The sequence below is a fragment of the Crotalus tigris genome, unplaced genomic scaffold, assembly GCF_016545835.1.
Source record: "Crotalus tigris isolate CLP2741 ecotype Arizona unplaced genomic scaffold, ASM1654583v1 scf7180000017576.4783729, whole genome shotgun sequence".
In the NCBI taxonomy this organism is placed as follows: Eukaryota; Metazoa; Chordata; class Lepidosauria; order Squamata; family Viperidae; genus Crotalus; species Crotalus tigris.
Window position 1 is genome coordinate 1,868,570 of NW_024096487.1, and position 19,602 is coordinate 1,888,171.

Sequence of the window (19,602 nt, forward strand, 5' to 3'; positions counted from 1 at the left end):
CATCACATGACGGGTTGTGACATATTGTGACTTTTTCCCCATTTCCAGCAATGGAGTGGGCGCAGTTTTGCCATGACGCATCCGGCCCACGGGCTGGCAGTTTGACACCCCTGTTTTAGGACAATTTGTTATTTTTATTATAATTAGGAAAATTATACGGGTAGCCTTTGGTTAACAATCATTTGTTTAGCAACCATTTGAAGTTATGGTCCTTCACAAAGCAGTTGTTGGCCATCCTAGACCTTTTTTCTCAGGCCACATGTGCCCTTATTTAAATCATGTAGGGCCTTCCGGCTAGGGTTTGAAGCCTTCCAAAGCCTCATGAGAAGGCCTCACGCAATATGGTCTGAAGGCTTAGTGCAGGATGGCCAAAAGGGCAGAGATGGGGAGAGAAAGGCAGGTAGGAGGAGTTGAAATGCTCCTGTGGACATAAGTATGGGTGGGCTGCCGAGTGTTTGAATTTTGATCTTGTGTTCAAAGGGGTGCTGCAACGGCTATAACTATGGGAGGGCTATAACTATTGGGATCAAATGTAACTCTAATTGTTCAGCAACATAACCCATGTTTTCTGTTGCATTTAATAAAAGTTGTAACAGTCTTCAATATCAGAGTTCTCTTTATCAAGCACCAGCTTTCTCAAATAAGAAAGCATAATTGGTTTTAAGCCTTGGCACAATTCAAACTTTAGGAACAGAAGATCTAATTAGTCTTGTGCTAATTATATCAGAAAGGATAATAAAGGAAAAATCTCTGTTCATTATCTTAACAAGCAATACTCCTAACTAGGACACACAGGGGGTAATGTGAACACCAGAGCAGCAGCAGTCCCAGTAAGAAATGATTCATCAAGATCTCTTTTTGTATTTGAGTCAATATGGGTGCCCTCCTTATTTTCAGTCCCTATAAGATTAGCAAATTAATTGCTGGGATAGGAAGGAAAAATCTCATTCTTTAAGAAACAGAGGTGAGAAATGAAAGGCCTGTTAGGAATTTAAATTCTCCTAAGTATTCTCCACCGATCCATCATATGTGACAGGTTCTATTAGATTTGACAAGTTATGCTTACTATGTTTCTCAGGTCAGGTACTTACTCTGGATTTATGCTATGCTAGGAAAAAAATATAATATAGTCTTTACCCACCCAAATGCCTATCCTCAATCAATTTCCACAAGTAAAGCTATTTACTAAATTTACTAAATGTGCTCTGTATGAGAATGAACAGTGATATGAACCAGACTCACACCTTCAGGTTTATCCCTCAGAATGCTTCTAAAGTTTAGACTAAGCAAGTTTTGTACCAGTATTTATTACAAAAATAGCTCTTTATCATTGTCACATATTTCTATTTGAGTAGAAATGGCTTTAGCATAAGCCAAAAAATCAAGTCTGCCATGTCTTTTTTATTTCAAAAACAGCATATTCTCTCTCTTTTTTAATGGCTGGAACAAATAGCACTTGGTGCCTAGGTTTGAACAACTGATTACCTAGCAAAGCTCTCAGAAACTAGAAAACAATGGCCTTTTTGGAAAGGAGAACTGTAATTCATACATCCACTTCCTCTTTAAAAGATCATTGGTGGGAGAACATGGCTAGCACATTTTATCCACCTGAGATCTACTTATCTCTCCATCCTTGTACTATTACAATATTGTTAAACTGACTGTTGGGAACAATGCTAGCCCCCTTACTTCTCTTTTATCTAGTGCTGATTTATTTTGCACAAATGTGCCTTCAATGGCAGTCATACTGGGCAAGGGAAATTCTACAAATGTGTACACATATGCATGGCGCTGATTTACATCCACAAGAAAGGAGTTCAGTCCAAACCATCAATTCTAACAGAGGCAGCAAAATTGGCCTGCCTGTACTCTTCTGTTAAGTGAGCCTGTTGGCTGATTTGTTTAGTTCCAGTCTCTGGATTGGAAATGAAATTATTTTTAGACATCCTGTATTACCTATGTTTGGAGTTGCAAATTGAAGCACCAAATTCAATGGTAATTTTTGCCAACAAGCCTCTAAAAGAGAGGGGATCAAGTTGTAATGCCAACTCCTCCACATTTTCACGCTTCTGTGCATGTGTTGCTGTGTGTTATATCAGGCCTGCATAAAAACTTGATGACTTTTTAAAAATAGTAAATTTACAGCCACAGCCACCACCCCAAAATACTCACTGTCAAGCACCTCCAAGCCTTGCTGCCGTTCTCAGTTCTAGTGCCTCTATTGCGCTAGCTGCTGATCAGCACTCCAGGTCTTTCTTTGCAGTTCATAAGGATTTTTAATTTTTCCATATGGATCCCCTCAACAAATTGTGCAGGCCTGGTATATGTGATACCTAAATACATTCTTGTATCCTTCTCACTGTCTTTGCTTGAATTTTATATTGGTTCCCATCTGTATATTCTGTCTCCTAACAAGCTTGGCTTACTTTCTTAATCAATCTAGTGTTCTGAGTTCACCAAATGTTTTTAGCTTCTGTAAAACGGAAAGCCACTTCCTACTGTAATTTCTTCCATAGTTCCAAATAAACTATATGCACTGTGTGATACAATAATGCGGATTAATTATACTATAAACTTTGGCTATACACATTTTCAGTATATTAAGTACTGGTTCTTATATAAATAAAAAATGTCATTTCTATAACATTTGGATTAGTGCAGCTGAGCTTTCAAAAACTTCCCATCATGGACAACTAACATTATACTTCTCAATATTTGCAAAAATGCTATCAGAGTGCTTACGTTTCCTTCTCTGACAAAGTTTATATATTTACTGTAACTAACAAACCACAATGTTTTGATTTTAAAAAATGTAAATGCCTGCCACTACTGGCCTAAAAGCCAAAAAAAAAAAAAAACAAACAAACCCAAATTTATTTATTTTGATCCAAGACCAACATAATATTTCAAATTAAAGAATTATGAATTCCCTCAAACGTTAGACTCTCTGTATAAAGCAAAATAATTTTAATGTTAAATGCCATAAAACTCCAAAAAGCTACCAGAAGAAATACAAACCAAATATCTGATTGCCAGAAAGGTGGTTATAATGTTGAAAGGTATGCAACAGCATGGTCCAAGGACACACAAAAAAGATGTAAATACCTCAGTAATATATCTGGATACTGTTATATTTCCTTGTGCTGCAGTGAGAAACAGACTCACACCTAATTCACTATTTCCAAATTAAGCACTAACAAAACATTTCCTTCTAGAATTTATACCTAACCTTGTTATTGGATTATTCAGTCATCTCCAATTTATATTTTACATGATAAGTGTAAATAATGGGAATTGCTGAACAATTCATCAGACAGCCCTCAGGTTTCATCTGTACTTATAAACACATCTTAATTTAAGAGTAAATTGGATAAAGAAGATGAGTAAATGGGATATGGGAAAGGAGAGGCAGACCCTGAATCTCACCGAAAGCTGTTAACTATTTACAAAAATAAAAAAACACCCAGCCTATATTCCTACCAAAAGAAAAACACATTATTTGTGGAGATCAGAGACTAAACCTCAGTCCAATGAAACAAAAATAATTGGAGGGGAAAGGTGAAAAGAATGACATTCTCATCACTACAGCTGACAATCAAAATTTTATATTCCTGAATGACACAGGATTAGGGTTATTGTTTTTTTTGTTTTTAGAATTTAGACCAAAGATAAAAGTGCGGTTCTCTTAAGCTGAATCATTACCTTTTTTTTTTTACACAACTGGTGACACCTATTAACTACATTCAAAAACGTAGCAGACAAGAATCCCTATTTCATATCTACGCAAATATACATGTCTGTGTGCGAATGCGTGTTTTGAGGTACATTAAAGTAACCAATGTGTTGTAAACTGAGCTTCATTACCTGCCTCAGATTGGAAACATCCACTCATCGCAATAATCGATACCCCCACTACTCAAAGATAGTTAAGTTTTGCACAAAACACTGAGCCACAAACTAGCCAAACCCTTTTATTCCACCACCTAAACATATTTTTGTGATTTGGTGTGTGGTGAACCATGCGCTAGTGTGCCATGACCCTCCTATCCCATTTACTCTTTCAGACGCGCACACTTTAAAAGCGTGGGTCGCGCCTCTCGCTCACCTGCGCCCAAAAATCTTGAGCCCAAATCTCTTTTTGCTATGCCTTCGTCCCAGCGGGGAGACCTTCTCCGACTCCGGGCACACGGACGTCTCCGAACTAGCGGTGGACGGCGAACTGGAGCCAAGGGAGGAGGAGGCAGCGGCGGCGCCCCCGCCATTCGAGCCCTTCTCGTTGACCTCGTGCAGCTCCATAACCCCGCTGGTCGTGCTTCTCCCCTCACCTGCTCGGGAGCGGGCCAGTCATATCCGCGGGACGAGTAGCCAGCGGGATTAAGCCCCAAAGACAGTGTCAATCTTTCGCTCGAGCGCAGGGATCATTGCTCTGTCAAGACGGGCGGAAGAAGGGAAAGTGCTGCCCTCGCTTCTTTTGCCAGGGGCTTATCCAGGACGCCTCCCCTCAAAGCAGCCGCAGCAACGAGAGCGCCAAAGACTACTAGCGTGTCCCTGAAATGGGTGGTGCATGCTCAGCTCCCACTACGATCCTCAGCGCGCCTCGTCAAGCAATTAGAGCCGCGCAGGAAGTATCAATACAAAGCAAGGTAAAGCGCCTAAGGACCCCAGATAGCTGCCCGGGAAGCTGCCTCCTTGTTGCTCTAAAGGAAAAGGCGGGCTAGTGGCTCCATCTGCCGCTTGCTCGAACGCCTTGCAATACTCGGGCCCGGTCGCGTTCGTGTAACCGTTGGCCACGGCGACCAGATAAATAGAGCCACAGAAGAAGGGCCGGAGAAGTAGAGCGTTAGCTACAATTGTCCAGACTTGCACTGAGAGGCTTAGGAGAGAATTTACATCAAGAGTTGGAAGAGTTGTCAGGCAAACATAACCTTGACTGACCCGGTAGCCCACTCTTCTCCCACATCTATTGCTTTGGCGCTGTCCTAAATTGTGATGTGCCACTCTAATAGGCAGGGAGATAGCTGCTGCCCTCCTTTAAAATGTGGAGGGTCATTAATCAATTGTCGCACAGCAAGGGGATGGGGATATTGATGGACTTCAGGTTATCTGGCTTCCATAAACTGGCTTGTCTGTCTTTCCGCCCAAGTTCAAACAAGATAAAATGCAGTGAAATGGGAAGATATCATAGCAAGAATAAGTCCAAAGAAAAGCAGGGCTGACTGCCATAATTTTGCAACTAGAACAGGCACTCACTAGCTTCTTGAAATAATAGTCTGGAAGCACCTTTTCAAAATAATATGTTATTACTGTAAAAGGCATAAGCCTCATCAAATGCATTGGAGTGACTAGACTGATATAGGATTTAAATTGGGACTGAGGAAAATGGGGGAACTCTAAAACTGTTAGTCTGAAAAGGTGGCTATCAGATTGAGTAACCATTCTCTTGGTGAAGTGTAAGTGATAAACCAAGAAATGCCAGTTCATCATCCCTCTTGATTTTCCAGATACTGCAGTGAGAAAAAAATGGGGCTGTTACATCTTGTAGCATAAATGTATTTTAAAATACTGTTAATGTGGATCAGCATAAACATAGACGCCTTCTTCCTCAAATGAAAGAACAGAGACCTGCTCGTCTCTCTTTGCCCTTATTGGAACAGAGAGAAACTGGTATCAATAAGAGAGAGAGCCAGAGGAGGCACAGATATGAAAGGAACTCAGAAAATAAAGTACTAATGGAAAGTGCAAACAGAAAGAGAAATTATTGCAATAGAAGATGGCTGATAACCACAAAGGAAGGGTGCACCCATATTTCCCAACACACCTTGGATCATACCTACATGAAACATGTACAAGTATAATAGGTAGCAAATGAAATAAGTTTTATATATCCTGAGTCTCTCAGTGTTACAATAAGGGCATTGGGAAATACTTTTATATTAAAATAGTTTATAAGTTTTGATTGAGAAGATGAGATAAGACCAACATGGTGGAGTAAGGAGGAAAAATTGGTATTATTAAAACTGATTGTGCCATTGTAAGATGAGCATACAGTCTATATTACAGGAAAGGAAACTCTATTGAGCATTTTGAGTGCCTGAAGACTAGTGCTGTCAGATTAGAGGTATAAACCTCTAATCTGGTTACTCCAACAGGGTACATTAAATAGATTTGTCATATAGTGGGAGTGGATGCCTAGCTGTTGAATATTTTTTTCCTAATTATATTGTATATTCTGGTTTCTACATTTCCCACCAAGTAGAATGCTGAAGATGGTCTGCTATAGTAGAGAATCAGTGCCTGCAGAGAATAAATAAAACTAAAAGGAATTTTGTGTAACCACACATCTTTTCAAAAACATCTAGATATTACGTAAATGTAGACGCATTCTCAGCATATCAAGCAATATTACTTGAAAGTACAACACCCTTTCAAAGAAGTTATTTTACGATTCCGCAGCCAGAATCAGATGTGTTTCATTTTAAAGTAGAACATTTCGTAATTCTTAACACTACTATGCAAGATGTCATTGACAAACTCTAAATTTCAGAATGAACATACAGATTCCAGACAGAAATCCTTGTTAGGGATTTTGCTTGTCACCATACTTTCATTCTAGATATTTTACTTTTCCAAAATAGATTAAACAAAATGTCACACTGTAATCCTGATTTCTCAACAAGAATGCTGCCTTAATGATCAGCCAGGGTATCAGGGATTTTCTATTTTTTTTTTTTAAATAACACCTGAACTGGATAGTAGTATCTTGGAAATAGATATAACTGCAGTAATGGGTTACAGGTACTACATTTAAGCTTTTAACACATCTTCCAAATCTCTGCACAATCCTACAGAATATGTTTAAAACTCACCAGATTGTTTTAAGTACTTCTCCCCTTAGTTATTTTGATTTATTTTGGTTTATTTTACTATTTGCAAACCTTAAGAATTGTGATCTAACTGTGCTGGTATTTCCCTCTGTTTTTTTGTTTGTTTATATTTTTATTCCACATTTGTTTTTATATAAAGATAGTCCTGAACCTACGATCACAGTTGAGCTCAACATTTCTGTTGCTAAGTGAGACATTTGTTAAGTGAATTTTACCCCATTTTATAACCTTTCTTGCTACAGTTGTTAAGTTAGTAACATGGTTGTTAAGTGATTCTGGATTGCCCATTGACTTTACTTGTCAGAAGGTTGCAAAAAGGGATCACATGACTCTTGGACACTGCAACCATCATAAATATGAGTCAATTGCCCAGCATTTGAATTTTGATCATGTAACTAAGGAGATGTGGCAATGGTTGTGTGAGAAATGGTCATAAGTCACTTATTTCAATGGCTTTGTAACTTCGAACAGTCGCTAAATGAACTGTTAAGTTGAGGATTACCTGTACAATTCAAGATGGCAAACCTACCTAATACTCCTTTCTCTTCCTATTTTTCTCACAACCACCATCTTGTGAGGTGAGTTAGGCTAAGAGAGAGTGACTGTCCCAAATCACCCAGCTGGTGTTTCATGCCTAAGGTGGGACTAGATCAGTTCCTTAACCACTACACCAAAATTTTAGAGGTCTCACTTTTAGATCCATTTTTGCAGGGCCACACCAGTTGATTTTAATATTTGAAGAATGTTTCAATTTCTTTAATCAATAGGTTAATTGAAAGAAAATTAATACAGTAGAACTGAGGGTTAATTTCTCTATTCCTGCAGTATAGCTCCTCCTGATGTAATTACTTGAAAGATTTGGTCAGACCAACGTGTTCCAGGTAATCCTGATGGTCATACAATAAAAATACAATATTGTCCAATGTCATTCTGTAGGCTTTGAAACATGCATCACTCATAACTGCTTCTAGAGTTTTGACTGCATGCAAGATGTGTTATAACTGAATTATTAGTAAAATGCCCTCCATAAATAGTATAGAGAATATTAAATAGCATGAAGCAATGGTCTGACTTGATATAAGGCAGATCTTTACATCTCTAAAGCTGACAGTCAGCAGGAACACTTTTAGTACACAGTTCATTCTCTGGGCTATGAAGGCTGAGCCTGATTAGTACTTAGATCAGGGGCCTTCAAACTTGGCCCTTTTATGACTTGTGGACTTCAGCTCCTAGAATTTCTCAGCCAGCATGCCTGGCTGAGGAATTCTGGGAGTTGAAGTCCACAAGTAATAAAAGGGCCAAGTTTGAAGACCCCTGACTTAGATGATAGACAATCGGGGAATTCCATGGCTGCCCCAAAGAAGAGGGGGGTCAAATTATTCTCCAAAGCACCCAAAGGCACGACAAGAAGCAACGGATGGAAACTGATCGAGAGAAGCAACCTGGAATTAAGGAGAAACTTCCTGACAGTGAGGAGTCGGACAATTAACCAGTGGAACAGTTGGCCACCAGAAGTTGTAGGTGCTTCATTACTAGAGATTTTCAAGAAGAGACTGGACAGCCACTTGTCTGAAAAGGTACAGGGTTTCCTGCCTGAGCAGGGGGTTGGACTAGATGACCTCTAAGGTACGGTACCTTCCAGCTCTGAATCTGTGATTTACTATGATTTAGGCTAGAATGGGAAGTAAAAAACAAAGATGAAGATAATAGAATTGCACTTCTGTTCTATTGACAAAAATACCCCCAGTATGAATATATTGAAGTAATAACCAGGAGTCATTCTGAGGGCAACTTTTTGAGGGCAACCTTTATTATAGGACTCATATCTTTTCAAATTATGATCCACAGAGAATGAATGGATATTACTTTCCAAAAGGCACTTGTCTCAATGTGATATACTGGAAGGAACACATTTCTACAGTACACTCTCCTGAAAAATGCCCGTTGGGAAATCTGTGTAAGAGTACAGATACCACATCTTTGATACTTTGCCTTAGTGGACTAAAAAATGAAGAATCTTGCTGTTTTATGCAAACTATCATTGGCTATCAAACCCAACCAGCAGTTATAAATAATAAGATGTAGAGTACAGTATTGAAAGTTTCTGCCATCTAGTGGGGAAAGTATAAGTTTACTAAAGTAAGAAAAATGCTGCATATGGTATTATATTATAAAACTCTATATCTATAGCAGTGTTTCCCAAACTTGACAATTTTAAGGCATGAGGACTTCAACTCCCAGAATTCCACAGCCAGCATTGCTGGCTGTGGAATTCTGGGAGTTGAAGTTCTCATGCCTTAAAATTGTCAAGTTTGGGAAACACTGATCTATAGTATAGATATATTATAAAACTCTATATCTATAGTATAGATATAGTGAAAAGATGTGGTTGATTTAGGAGAATAAGAACATATGTGTTTCACCAGACTACTGTAGAAAGATTCATGGCTTGTACCAGCTTCAGATTATGATAAAAAACCTCTAATTATTGACTTCAAGTATACAGGTAATCCTCAACTTAACACCATGATTGAGCCTAGCAATTACTGTCATAAGTTGTGATAAATGTAAAGTGGACTTGTAAACAGGCTGGACTTGTTTTTACAACCTTTTTTGCAGCAGTCATTAAGTGAACGTGGCAGCTGTAAAGCAAATGCCATGGTTATTAAGTGAGCACCATGGGCATTAAGCAAACTAGTTGTTCACTATGAGCTGCTTTTTTCTGGAAACCGGAAGTAAACGCTGGTTTCTGGCAAAAACGTTGTAAATTACAGTCACCTGACCATTAGACACTGCAAATGGCCGTAAATATGGGCTGGTTGCTAACCGTTTAAAATGTGGTCACATGACGGGGCAGCCGTCAGAACTTTGGAATTGGATTGTAAGTACTTGGGGGGGGGGGAATTGTTGTAATTTCAAATGCTGGCTAAGCTACCAGAAGTACTGTACAATTTATACTCTGGCTCTAAAATGAGAACATTACAAAATCTTATTTTTCTCCAAAGAAAAATACTCCAAACTTACTTACCCAGGACAAAACATTGCACATAGGAAGAAAGAGGAGAGTAAAGTACAAAATCTTTCTGTGTCTCCTTCATACGTCTTTCCTCTTGGGAATACAGTGGTTGGATTCAACACATTGTGCTAATCCTACTAGCTAGGATCACACAACTTGCTAAGTCAGAACCAAGCAAACCATGAATAGGTGGTACCATGCTCAACAGTAGCAACTGTGAGAAGGATTTTGGAGTCCTAGTGGACAAACACTTAAATATGAGCCAGCAGTGTGCTGTAGCTGTCATAAAAACCAACACAGTGCTAGGCTACATTAACAGAGGGATAGAATCAAGATCACGTGAAGTGTTAATACCACTTTACAATGCCTTGGTAAGGCCACATCTAGAATACTGCATCCAGTTTTGGCCAACAGGATGTAAAAAAGATGTTGAGACTCTAGAAAGAGTATAGAGAAGAGCAACAAAGATGATTAGGGGACTGGAGGCTAAAACACATAAGGAACGGTTGCTGGAATTGGGTATGTCTAGTTTAATGAAGAGAAGGACGAGGGGGGGACATGATAGCAGTGTTCCAATATCTCAGGGCTGCCACAAAGAAGAGGGAGTCAAGCTATTCTCCAAAGCACCTGAAGGCAGGACAAGAAGGAACAGATGGAAACTAATCAAGGAGAGAAGCAACCTAGAACTAAGGAGACATTTTCTGACAAAAACAATTAATCAGTGGAACAACCTGCCTCCAGAAGCTGTGAATGCTTCAACACTGGAAGTTTTTAAGAAGCCATCTTTCTGAAATGGTATAGGGTTTCCTGCCTGAGCAGGGGGTCAGACTAGATGACCTCCAAGATCCCTTCCAACTTTATTATTATTAGTAGTAGTAGTAGTAGTATCATCATCATCATCATTATCATTATTATATGGCATAGGGCTTCTATCCTGCTACTGCTGTTTAACTATAATAATGTTTCCTTTACAACAAATTAAGTTTCCCACATAGGCAAATACATACCTACCTACAGGCGAACTATCAGAAAAGAGCACACGCTTTCTCCTAATCATTGGTGATGTTGAGTGAGCATTCATGTCTGTGGGATCATAATCTAACTGTACAGTGCAGAAATTATTGCCATATTTAAGTAAGTTCTACAACAACCTCCAAACGGGAAATATCTTCACAGTCAAAGTGGTCTCCTACTTCCTCCACAAAGGAAAGGCTAGATAATAAGCAAAGGAAGAGCACTCAGTAACATTATCTACTCTATTCTTATTGATTCACAACTTCAGAAAGTTACCATGATAGAAAGATGCAACCTAGGCAAAAGGGAGCGAAACTTTTTTTTTTTTAAGTCCTGAGAAAAGAGGTAATATTTGGAAGTAGCTCTGGCAGATACCTCCCTGATTCACTGGAATATAAGGAGAAGGTACAGCGCAGCCAAACGTGCAAGATTTTATTATTGTAATAATAACCAACCTCAATAGCAGTAGTTCTAGTTTTCCTGTGAAGTTGATTTCCTGGTCTGATCCATCAAGTGGTGCTGACAACACCTGTATTTGTGCTGCTAATCATCCCAAAGACTGCTTTCCCATGGGGCTCATCCTATTTCTTGTTTCACTGAAGCCATAATAGAAGTCTAACCCATGTAGGCATACTAAAGGTAGTCCTTGACTTACAACTATTCATTTAGTGACCATTTGAAATTACAATGGCACTGAAAAAAATTACTTTTGACCATTTTTCATACCTACAGCATCCCCACGGTCATGTGATCAAAATTTGGATGCTTGGCAACTGGCATGTATTTATGATGGCTGCTGTAACTCGGGGTCATGTGATCACCTTTTGCAACCTTCTGACAAACAAAATCAACGGGGAAACCAGATTCACTTAACAAACATGGTAGTAACTTAACAACTGCAGGAATTCACTTAACAACTGTGGTAAAATGGGGTAAAATTCACTTAACAAATGTCTTACTTAGCAATGGAAATGTTGGGCTCATTGGCCATATGTCTGAGCACTACCTGTATAAAATATCATTAAAAATAAATGTTTTTCAGCCATCTAGTGATGAACTGGATTTTGTAGTCCTCTTCAAGAACAGCTTGTCCCAAAAGGCAAGGGTAATTCTCATTCTCACAGCCTTCTGAAAACTCAAAAAACCTGACTGTTTCAGAAAATCTTTGGGACTTGAGTCGTATAGATTTCCTAGTGTCAGAAATGATACAATTTTTTTTCTATGATTAACTGAAATTATCAACTGTAGTTACATATTACATCTGTTTTATTGCATATTATTGTTACTCTTGCATTAGTTATAGCTTTTACTCACCACTTAGAGTCAGTTGACTTTAAGTGGTCTAGAAACTCATTCATTCAATAAAGTATCTTGAGAATTAAATTTGAAGGCAGGTACATAAGGGAGACACCTGAAGAAGGAAGAACAAGAAGGTACACTAGAGTACAGTTAGACAAAATAGCAGTAAGAAACTTATGTAAACCCCTGGGAATAGATAAGCTAAAAGGACTTATTGGCCTTTGCAGAAATTAACCTCTGGTGATTGATTCAAATACTCCTAACTGTGTCTTCTTAATCTCCTTAAAAAAGAGCAACAAAGAGGAAGTTCCAGAAGAGAAAGCCTTCCTTCATTTTCATCTATCTAATACCAGAATGAGGAAATGCGTCTCCTGAGGACAAATTTGCAAAGTTATTTGAATATGCTGCTTTATAACCGTAGTTCACCTCTTAAGGCTCTTGGCCTACAACATACTAAGATACTTAATATCCTCGAAAAATGCAACATCAAACTGTAAAAATCCAATCAAATTAGATTTAGGGCTGAGTTAATGCCTTGTATATTACTTTGCAGTTTACCCAACAGTGGAATTACCTGTTTAAATATTTATATAGATTGTTAAAATATGGAGTGAAATTGAATGAAAACTACAGCCTGATATTACTGAAAAAACTGCTTTGCTTTCTCCTATTACACTTTGCATTTTAATCCTAAAATATTTCATTAGGCTTAACCAAATGACTTATTCTTATTGTATTTGTACTTGCCCAGACTATCTAGGAGGGCTCTCAAAGCCCTCCACTAATTCATAATTATTTTTGAAAATAACTATTGTATTTGAAAAAAAAGTGCCATTTGCATGGATATTCAAGACTTTATATTTAGACATCGTCAGTGGGTCATGGGATGTGTGTAAGTGAGAAAAACTACAGTACAGTGTGTTAGCAAAAGAAACATGTTAAGAGAGTAATGAGAGAGACTACTGCATTTGTGGTTGCTATTGAAAAACTCTGAACATTTTGTTATTTTTGAAGGGGAAGTCTGTTTTATTTTTTTTAATTGGACTCCAGCACTGTGTCTTGGTCTGTGGTTTTCAAAAATGGAAAACTACATGCATATCACTTTGTCATCTTATTCAACATCCCCACTATCTGCACTCTCCAAGAGAGGTTGACTTCACCTAAGAAACTCATGTTCCTTGGAAATGACAGCAATTTTTGCAAAGCTGTATTTTCTCAAAAATACAGCTTTGAGAACTGGCTCCTTTCTATTCCAGCCTTTATTACCACACAGAGGACACAGAGAAGGAAAGTTGCTTCGTGAGGAAGAAGGCTTGTATCTATAATACATTCTCTGCAGATACTCTATATAAGGATGCTCTTTTGTAGCTTCAGCCTGGAAGGGTTCCTTAAGAAGGATAACACTCAAGACTTTCCTGTCTCCCCTCCCTCAGAGAGTTTCTCTCTCTTCTCCCAACACACCACATCCCACTATGCTTCCATGTGTTAAAGCCCTTCCTGTCTCCAGAGGAACAGATTGCCTGCTTGCCAGCCGGGCCACCCACTCTGTGTGTCCCGGCTGAACAGGCCTAATTTCCTACACGCAGCCGGCGGCGAAGGGCCCCAAAGGGAGGAAGGGAGAGGGGGGAATATGGCAAGGCAAAAGGCCTTTCCCTCCACAATAGCAGGATGTAAACAGCAGCTCTCCCGTGCGAGAGACCAGGGCGTCAGCCCAGACGGCAAAAGGAAACGAGCCGAGGCCATCCCCGCCTAAAAGTACCTCGCAGCGGCGTTTTTCCCTGGGGGGCTCCGCGGAACATCCCAAGACCGATGCCACCACATCTGCCCTCCGGGGACAGGCCCTCTTCAGAAGGATGAGGCCCCCTCGGTCCCCCTGGCGTTCCTCTTCTTCCTGCCCCCGTGGATGGGCTCCGGAGTCATTTGCAGCCGAGCAAAGCCTCGCCAGCTCCCTGCCATCGGTCCTGCAGCTCGGGGCAGCGGCTTTGTTCCCACTCTCTCCCCGCCCGGTTCCTCTTTCTATGCGCTTCCTGACAGGTAGCAGCTAGTAGCCCAAGACGGCCGCGGCACCACGCCGTGGAAAACATAGGCGCGCGCACACCCCACACAATTACAGCCCCGAGACTATCGGAGAGAAGCCTCTTGCTCAAGCCCGGGCGAGTGAGAACAAGTTCCCGCCGCGCGAGGCTCCGGGATGAGGGAGGGAATCCTCGCCGCAGGGACAGTAAAGCTTCGTCCGGCAGAGGCAGCGGGGCAGCCGAGCCCCTCGCCTCAGCGAGAGGAAGGGCCAATTGTGAGAGGGGCTTGGTCTTGCGATCGCGCCACATTACACCTAAGCGCAGTCTTCCCCAACAAGGCGCCCTCCAGGCATGGCCAGCCCACAGTTGGCGTGGCTGGTCTCGATGCTATTCCTGGAGCTCAAGGTGGCATAGATCATCCTTTTCATTTTCTCCCCAGTCCTAGACCAGTTGGGAAGGCACGCTTTCCTCCATTTGTGGCAGACCAGACCTCCTTGTTTACACATCTCTCTAGCGGACTAACACTTTTATTTACTTACCCCATAGCTTAAATCTATACGTTAAATTACAGACTTCGTTGCAATAGTTTCTAAAAGGAACAGAGCTGTCTAGCAATTGCAGTGAAAGGTGTGTGGCATCTTAGAGACTAACATGCCCAAATGTTTGTTTTGCGAGCAGCAATCATTTTGTGAATGGCTATACTGTTAATACTGTGGCTGTCATCAGTCATTTTTGTCATTTCACAGCCCCCGCCCACATTCTGCATTACGTTTTGTGGCATCTCAGCAAAAAAAAGTTTCCCATAAATGTCTAATGGTAGTACCACAAGACTAATTAATGGTGTTTGCTCTCTTAAATTCTACTAATTTTATAAATAAAGAAACTGAATTGGAGAGATGGCCAACTCAAATTCATTCAATAATTGTGGCTGTCTCCACATCTTCCAATATTATCAACATCAGCCAAAAAACAATAGCCAAAATCAACCCACTCAAATGCTATTATTCCCTGAGCTATTGTATATTTTCTAATTTCAGAAGAAGTAATAACCAACCCACTCAAAATGCTATTATTCCCTCAGAGCTACTGTATATTTTCTAACTTCAGAAAAAAAAGTGGAAGAACTAAAGGACAAAGACATATTTAGCACCATATTTTTAAATTAATACATAACTTTGGGGAAGAGAGAACTGGATGGTGATATGGTAGAAGCTGAAAAGGCAGTCACTCTTTATTCACGTGGAGCTAAACCAATTTTGAATTTTGAGGAAACCATCACAGTAATACAACATCTATGCTGGGGCACTGTTGTTTCTGGAAAATGGCCAAAAGAAACGTCAATGGTTGCAAAATGCAGCAGTTAGAATTCAACTAGGAACTAGTTCTACTTATCACATCAGTTTCACAATGTAGTAATTTGGTTAGCTCACAATTTCTTTCTGAATTAAGTATTGCTTGCTCTTTTTTTCTCTTCAAATGCTTTATTTCTCCCACCTAATTTATTATTGTTAGTGACCTATCTGGATATTTGAAAGGTTGCCTTCACTCATTTAAATTGATTAAATAAATAAATAAACTGTAGACTGTACCTTTTATTTTTCAGTGCTCAGATGGGCCCTTGTTCTATGTCTTAACAACAGTTATTTAGAGTAACACCAGCTTATGGAATTTTTGTCTCCAAACAATTCCTTATTTAGATGAAGTAATTTATTTCTAGGTTTTTCTGTTTGTCACAATTGCTACCCATTGGTTTGGTTTCTGGTTATTTTATGGTTTTATGTATGTTTTATTGATTTTTATTGTCTTTGTAATATACCATTATTTCTCAAAGATGCGAAATATACATTAAAGTGAAGCTTAAACAAATAATAATAATAATAATAATAATAATAATAATAATAATAATAATAATAATAATAGTGCTCTCAAACATCAAAAACATCTACCGGTACCAGATTATCCCATCTCCTTTACATGGATGATCTGAAGCTGTATGGAAAAAACACCATCTGAAATAGAATCGCTGCTCAGCATTGTCCGTATATATAGCCAATATATTGTTATGGAGTTTGGCTTGGACAAATGTGCCATACTTACTATCAAACAAGGAAAAATAGGGAAAACTGAAGGAATCAAGATGCCCCACGAAAATAACATTAAGAGCCTGGATGAGGAAGATTACTACAAATACTTGGGTATCCTTCAAGCTGACATCATCAGGCACACTGAAGTAAAAAAAAAAAAGATTAGAGGTGAATACATCAAGAGAGTGAAGAAGTCCAAACTCAATGGAGGAAATACCATAAAGGCAATCAACACCTGGACAATTCCAGTCATTAGGTACACAGCTGGAATAGTGGACTGGACTCAAGCAGAACTAAAAGCAATAGATAGGAAGATCAGAAAAATAATGACAATGAATCATGCCCTTCATCCACGCAGTGACATTGACAGACTTTATCTACCAAGGCAAATAGGTGGGCATGGAATGCTACAAGTACATCAGATGGTTGAAGAAGAAAAAATGGCTTTGGAAGAATATCTGAAGAACAATAATGAAGATGCACTGAAATTAGTATATCAGGAAGGCTTACTGACTACTGGAGAGACCAAACTGGCCTACAAGAAAGACCAAATGAAGAACGGAATAGAGGCATGGGAAGACAAAGCACTACATGGCCAATACATTAAAAAAATAGCTGGGAAAGCAGATAATAACACGACCTGGCAATGGCTAAGAGCAGGAAAATTGAAGAAAGAGACCGAGGGACTAATTCTGGCTGCACAAGACCAAGCCTTAAGGACAAATGCATATAAAGTCAAAATTGAGAAGACAGCAACAGACAGTAAGTGCCATCTATGCAAAGAAGCTGAAGAAACAGTGGACCACCTGGTAAACTGTTGCAAGAAGATTGCGCAGACTGACTACAAGCAGCGGCATGACAAAGTAGTAACAATGGTGCATTGGAAGATCTGCAAAAAATATCATTTGCCTGTAAGCAAAAACTGGTGGGATCAAAAAATAGAGAAAGTCATAGAAAATGATAAAATTAAACTGCTCTGGGACTTCAGAATTCAGACAGACAAGCACCTGCAACATAATACCCCAGACCTAACAATTATCGATAAAAAAGACAAAAAAGTCTGGATAGTGGACGTGGCAGTGCCTGGAGACAGCAGAATAGACAAGAAAGAACTGGAGAAGATAACAAAATACAAAGATCTACAAATAGAAATAGAAAGACTGTGGCAAAAGCAAGCAAGGGTAGTACCAATAGTCATAGGCTCCTTGGGCGCAATCCCAAAACAACTGGAGCACCACTTGAACACCCTTGGCATTGACAAATTTGCTATTAGTCAATTGCAAAAGGCGGCCTTATTAGGAACTGCTTCCATCCTGCGACGATATCTGTAATACCATCAAACATCCACATCTGCCTATCCCAGGTCCTGGGTAAAGACTCGATAGGTAGACAAAATGCCAAATCCAGTCTGAACATCTGGCTGACTGTGCGATGATCAATAATAATAATAATAATAATAAAGTTGGAAGGGACCTTGGAGGTCATCTAGTCCAAACCCCTGCTCAGGCAGTAAACCCTATACCATTTTGGACAAATGGCTGTCCAGTCTTTTCTTAAAAACTTCCAGCGTTGGAGCATTCACAACTTCTGGTGGCAAGTCATTCCACAGGTTAATTGTTCTAACTGTTAGGAAGTTTCTCCTTAATTCCTGCAACCTTCACATACTGAAGATAAATTAAAGTGACAGATGTAGTAGGTTGTAGTAGGTTGTGACCCCTGTAAATTTCCTAGGAAGTTAGGTATACAGAAGAAAAATAGCATGTGCTGGAATCATGTTATATGCCAAAAATTCCATGAGGAATTGAAAAGTATAGCAAAGAGATCAGGAAAAGCACAAGGAGAAGTAATGGGAGGAAAGAATACACTGGCCACTTCTAGATAACATAATCTGAATGTTAAACCACAGAATTTTATAACCTGCATGTTCTTTGAATGGCAATGGGAAAATAATAACAGCTATTTTCATGCCTTTTACAGCCGTTCTTCAGCCTTCATCAGCAACTGTCATTCATAATACCTGCTGATAGTCAGGCAATCTTTTGAGAAGTTGATACTTATCTTTATCTCTGGAATCCCCAGACGTAGGAGTCACATATGTAAAACTCGAAAACACTATTGTTTTTTCTATGTTCCTGGATGTTATATACAAAAGACCCTTGTCAAAAATTTCCTGTCAAATGAATCCCCATATCCCTGCAAAAATAATTCCAAGCTTTCTAGGTTTCTGATAGGTACAGATTAGGATACTGTAGAAAGAAGCAGTTTAAAATCAAAAAAGTTTTTTCTGCTCTTTTCACTATAATATACAGCCATCGTGCCAACAAAATCCCAAATACCTAAGAATGAATAAGAATGAATGAAGAATGAATGAATGAATAAGAAAGAAGTTGCAAGTCATGATGATCGTTAAATGAGGTGCCCATGTGATCAGCTCACTTAACAACCCCCATTTCCCCAATATCATTAAGCAACCATGTGGGTCATTAAACAGAGATGGGGTGTCTCTGGAGTGGGGGAGGCTCTGACAGGCCTAGTGCAGGAACAGCTCCACACTGCACCACTTCCCCTGCTCTCACATGACTTGTGGGGGGAGGCACAGCACCAGGCAGCCTGTGGAGATCCAAAAATCATGTTGGGGAAGGAGAGCAGACCATTCTGCCGGTCAGCTTTCCCGATACAGTGGAGGCTGTGTGGCTCTGTTCCAGAAGCAGACACCATTTTGGAAGAGGCTGCAATAAACTGTGGCTGTTCTGAAAAGGTACCTGCTTCTGGGATGAAGCTATACAGTTTCCATTGTGTAGGAAGGCTGTGCAGCAAAGCAATTGCTTCCAGAAGGAAATCTATAGTACTGCAAAGGTAAATAACCAATTGGTAATGGGATGGGGAGAAAGGGGTAGGATTCTTGGGGGTGGGAAACAGGCCAGGGCTTACAGGGTGCTGCAGCAGTCAAAACGTAGGGTCAGAGTTCTAAGTTCATTCAGTGCTATCACAATTTCAAACCACTATAGAACAAACAGTCATTAAGTCATGGGCTACCTTTATATACTTGCATCAGACATATAGCAGCCTACATGTCATGATATCACTATATATGTGTTATTTTTTAACAGCATCAGCAGTTTTCTAAGGATATCACTGATCAGATAAAAACAGTAACTTCTGTAATATTCTGCAATGGCTACTGGGACACAAGACTGTGTCAGAGCGTGCACAGTCTTATTGCGCGAGATAACCCAGGAGTAAACACAGTATGTTATATTTTTTTCTATCCTGCTCTAAGAAGTAGAGAG

At 39.7% G+C, this 19,602-nt stretch overlaps 1 protein-coding gene across 5 annotated transcripts in view; it reads right to left on the reverse strand.

The window, feature by feature from the left end:
* The window catches only part of DGKZ (diacylglycerol kinase zeta), a 136,081-nt gene extending 121,459 nt beyond the window's left edge, over nt 1-14,622 (reverse strand). The window contains exon 1 of one of the 5 annotated variants that reach the window (XM_039358498.1): nt 13,973-14,622. In XM_039358498.1, the coding sequence (XP_039214432.1) occupies nt 13,973-14,034 (62 nt within the window). In that variant the 5' untranslated portion in view covers nt 14,035-14,622. Of the gene's footprint in view, nt 1-4,105; nt 4,712-13,972 lie in introns of those variants that run through there. The other 4 variants (XM_039358507.1, XM_039358481.1, XM_039358489.1 and 1 more) reach the window with 4 other exon arrangements.
* Between the last annotated feature and the right edge of the window lie 4,980 nt (nt 14,623-19,602).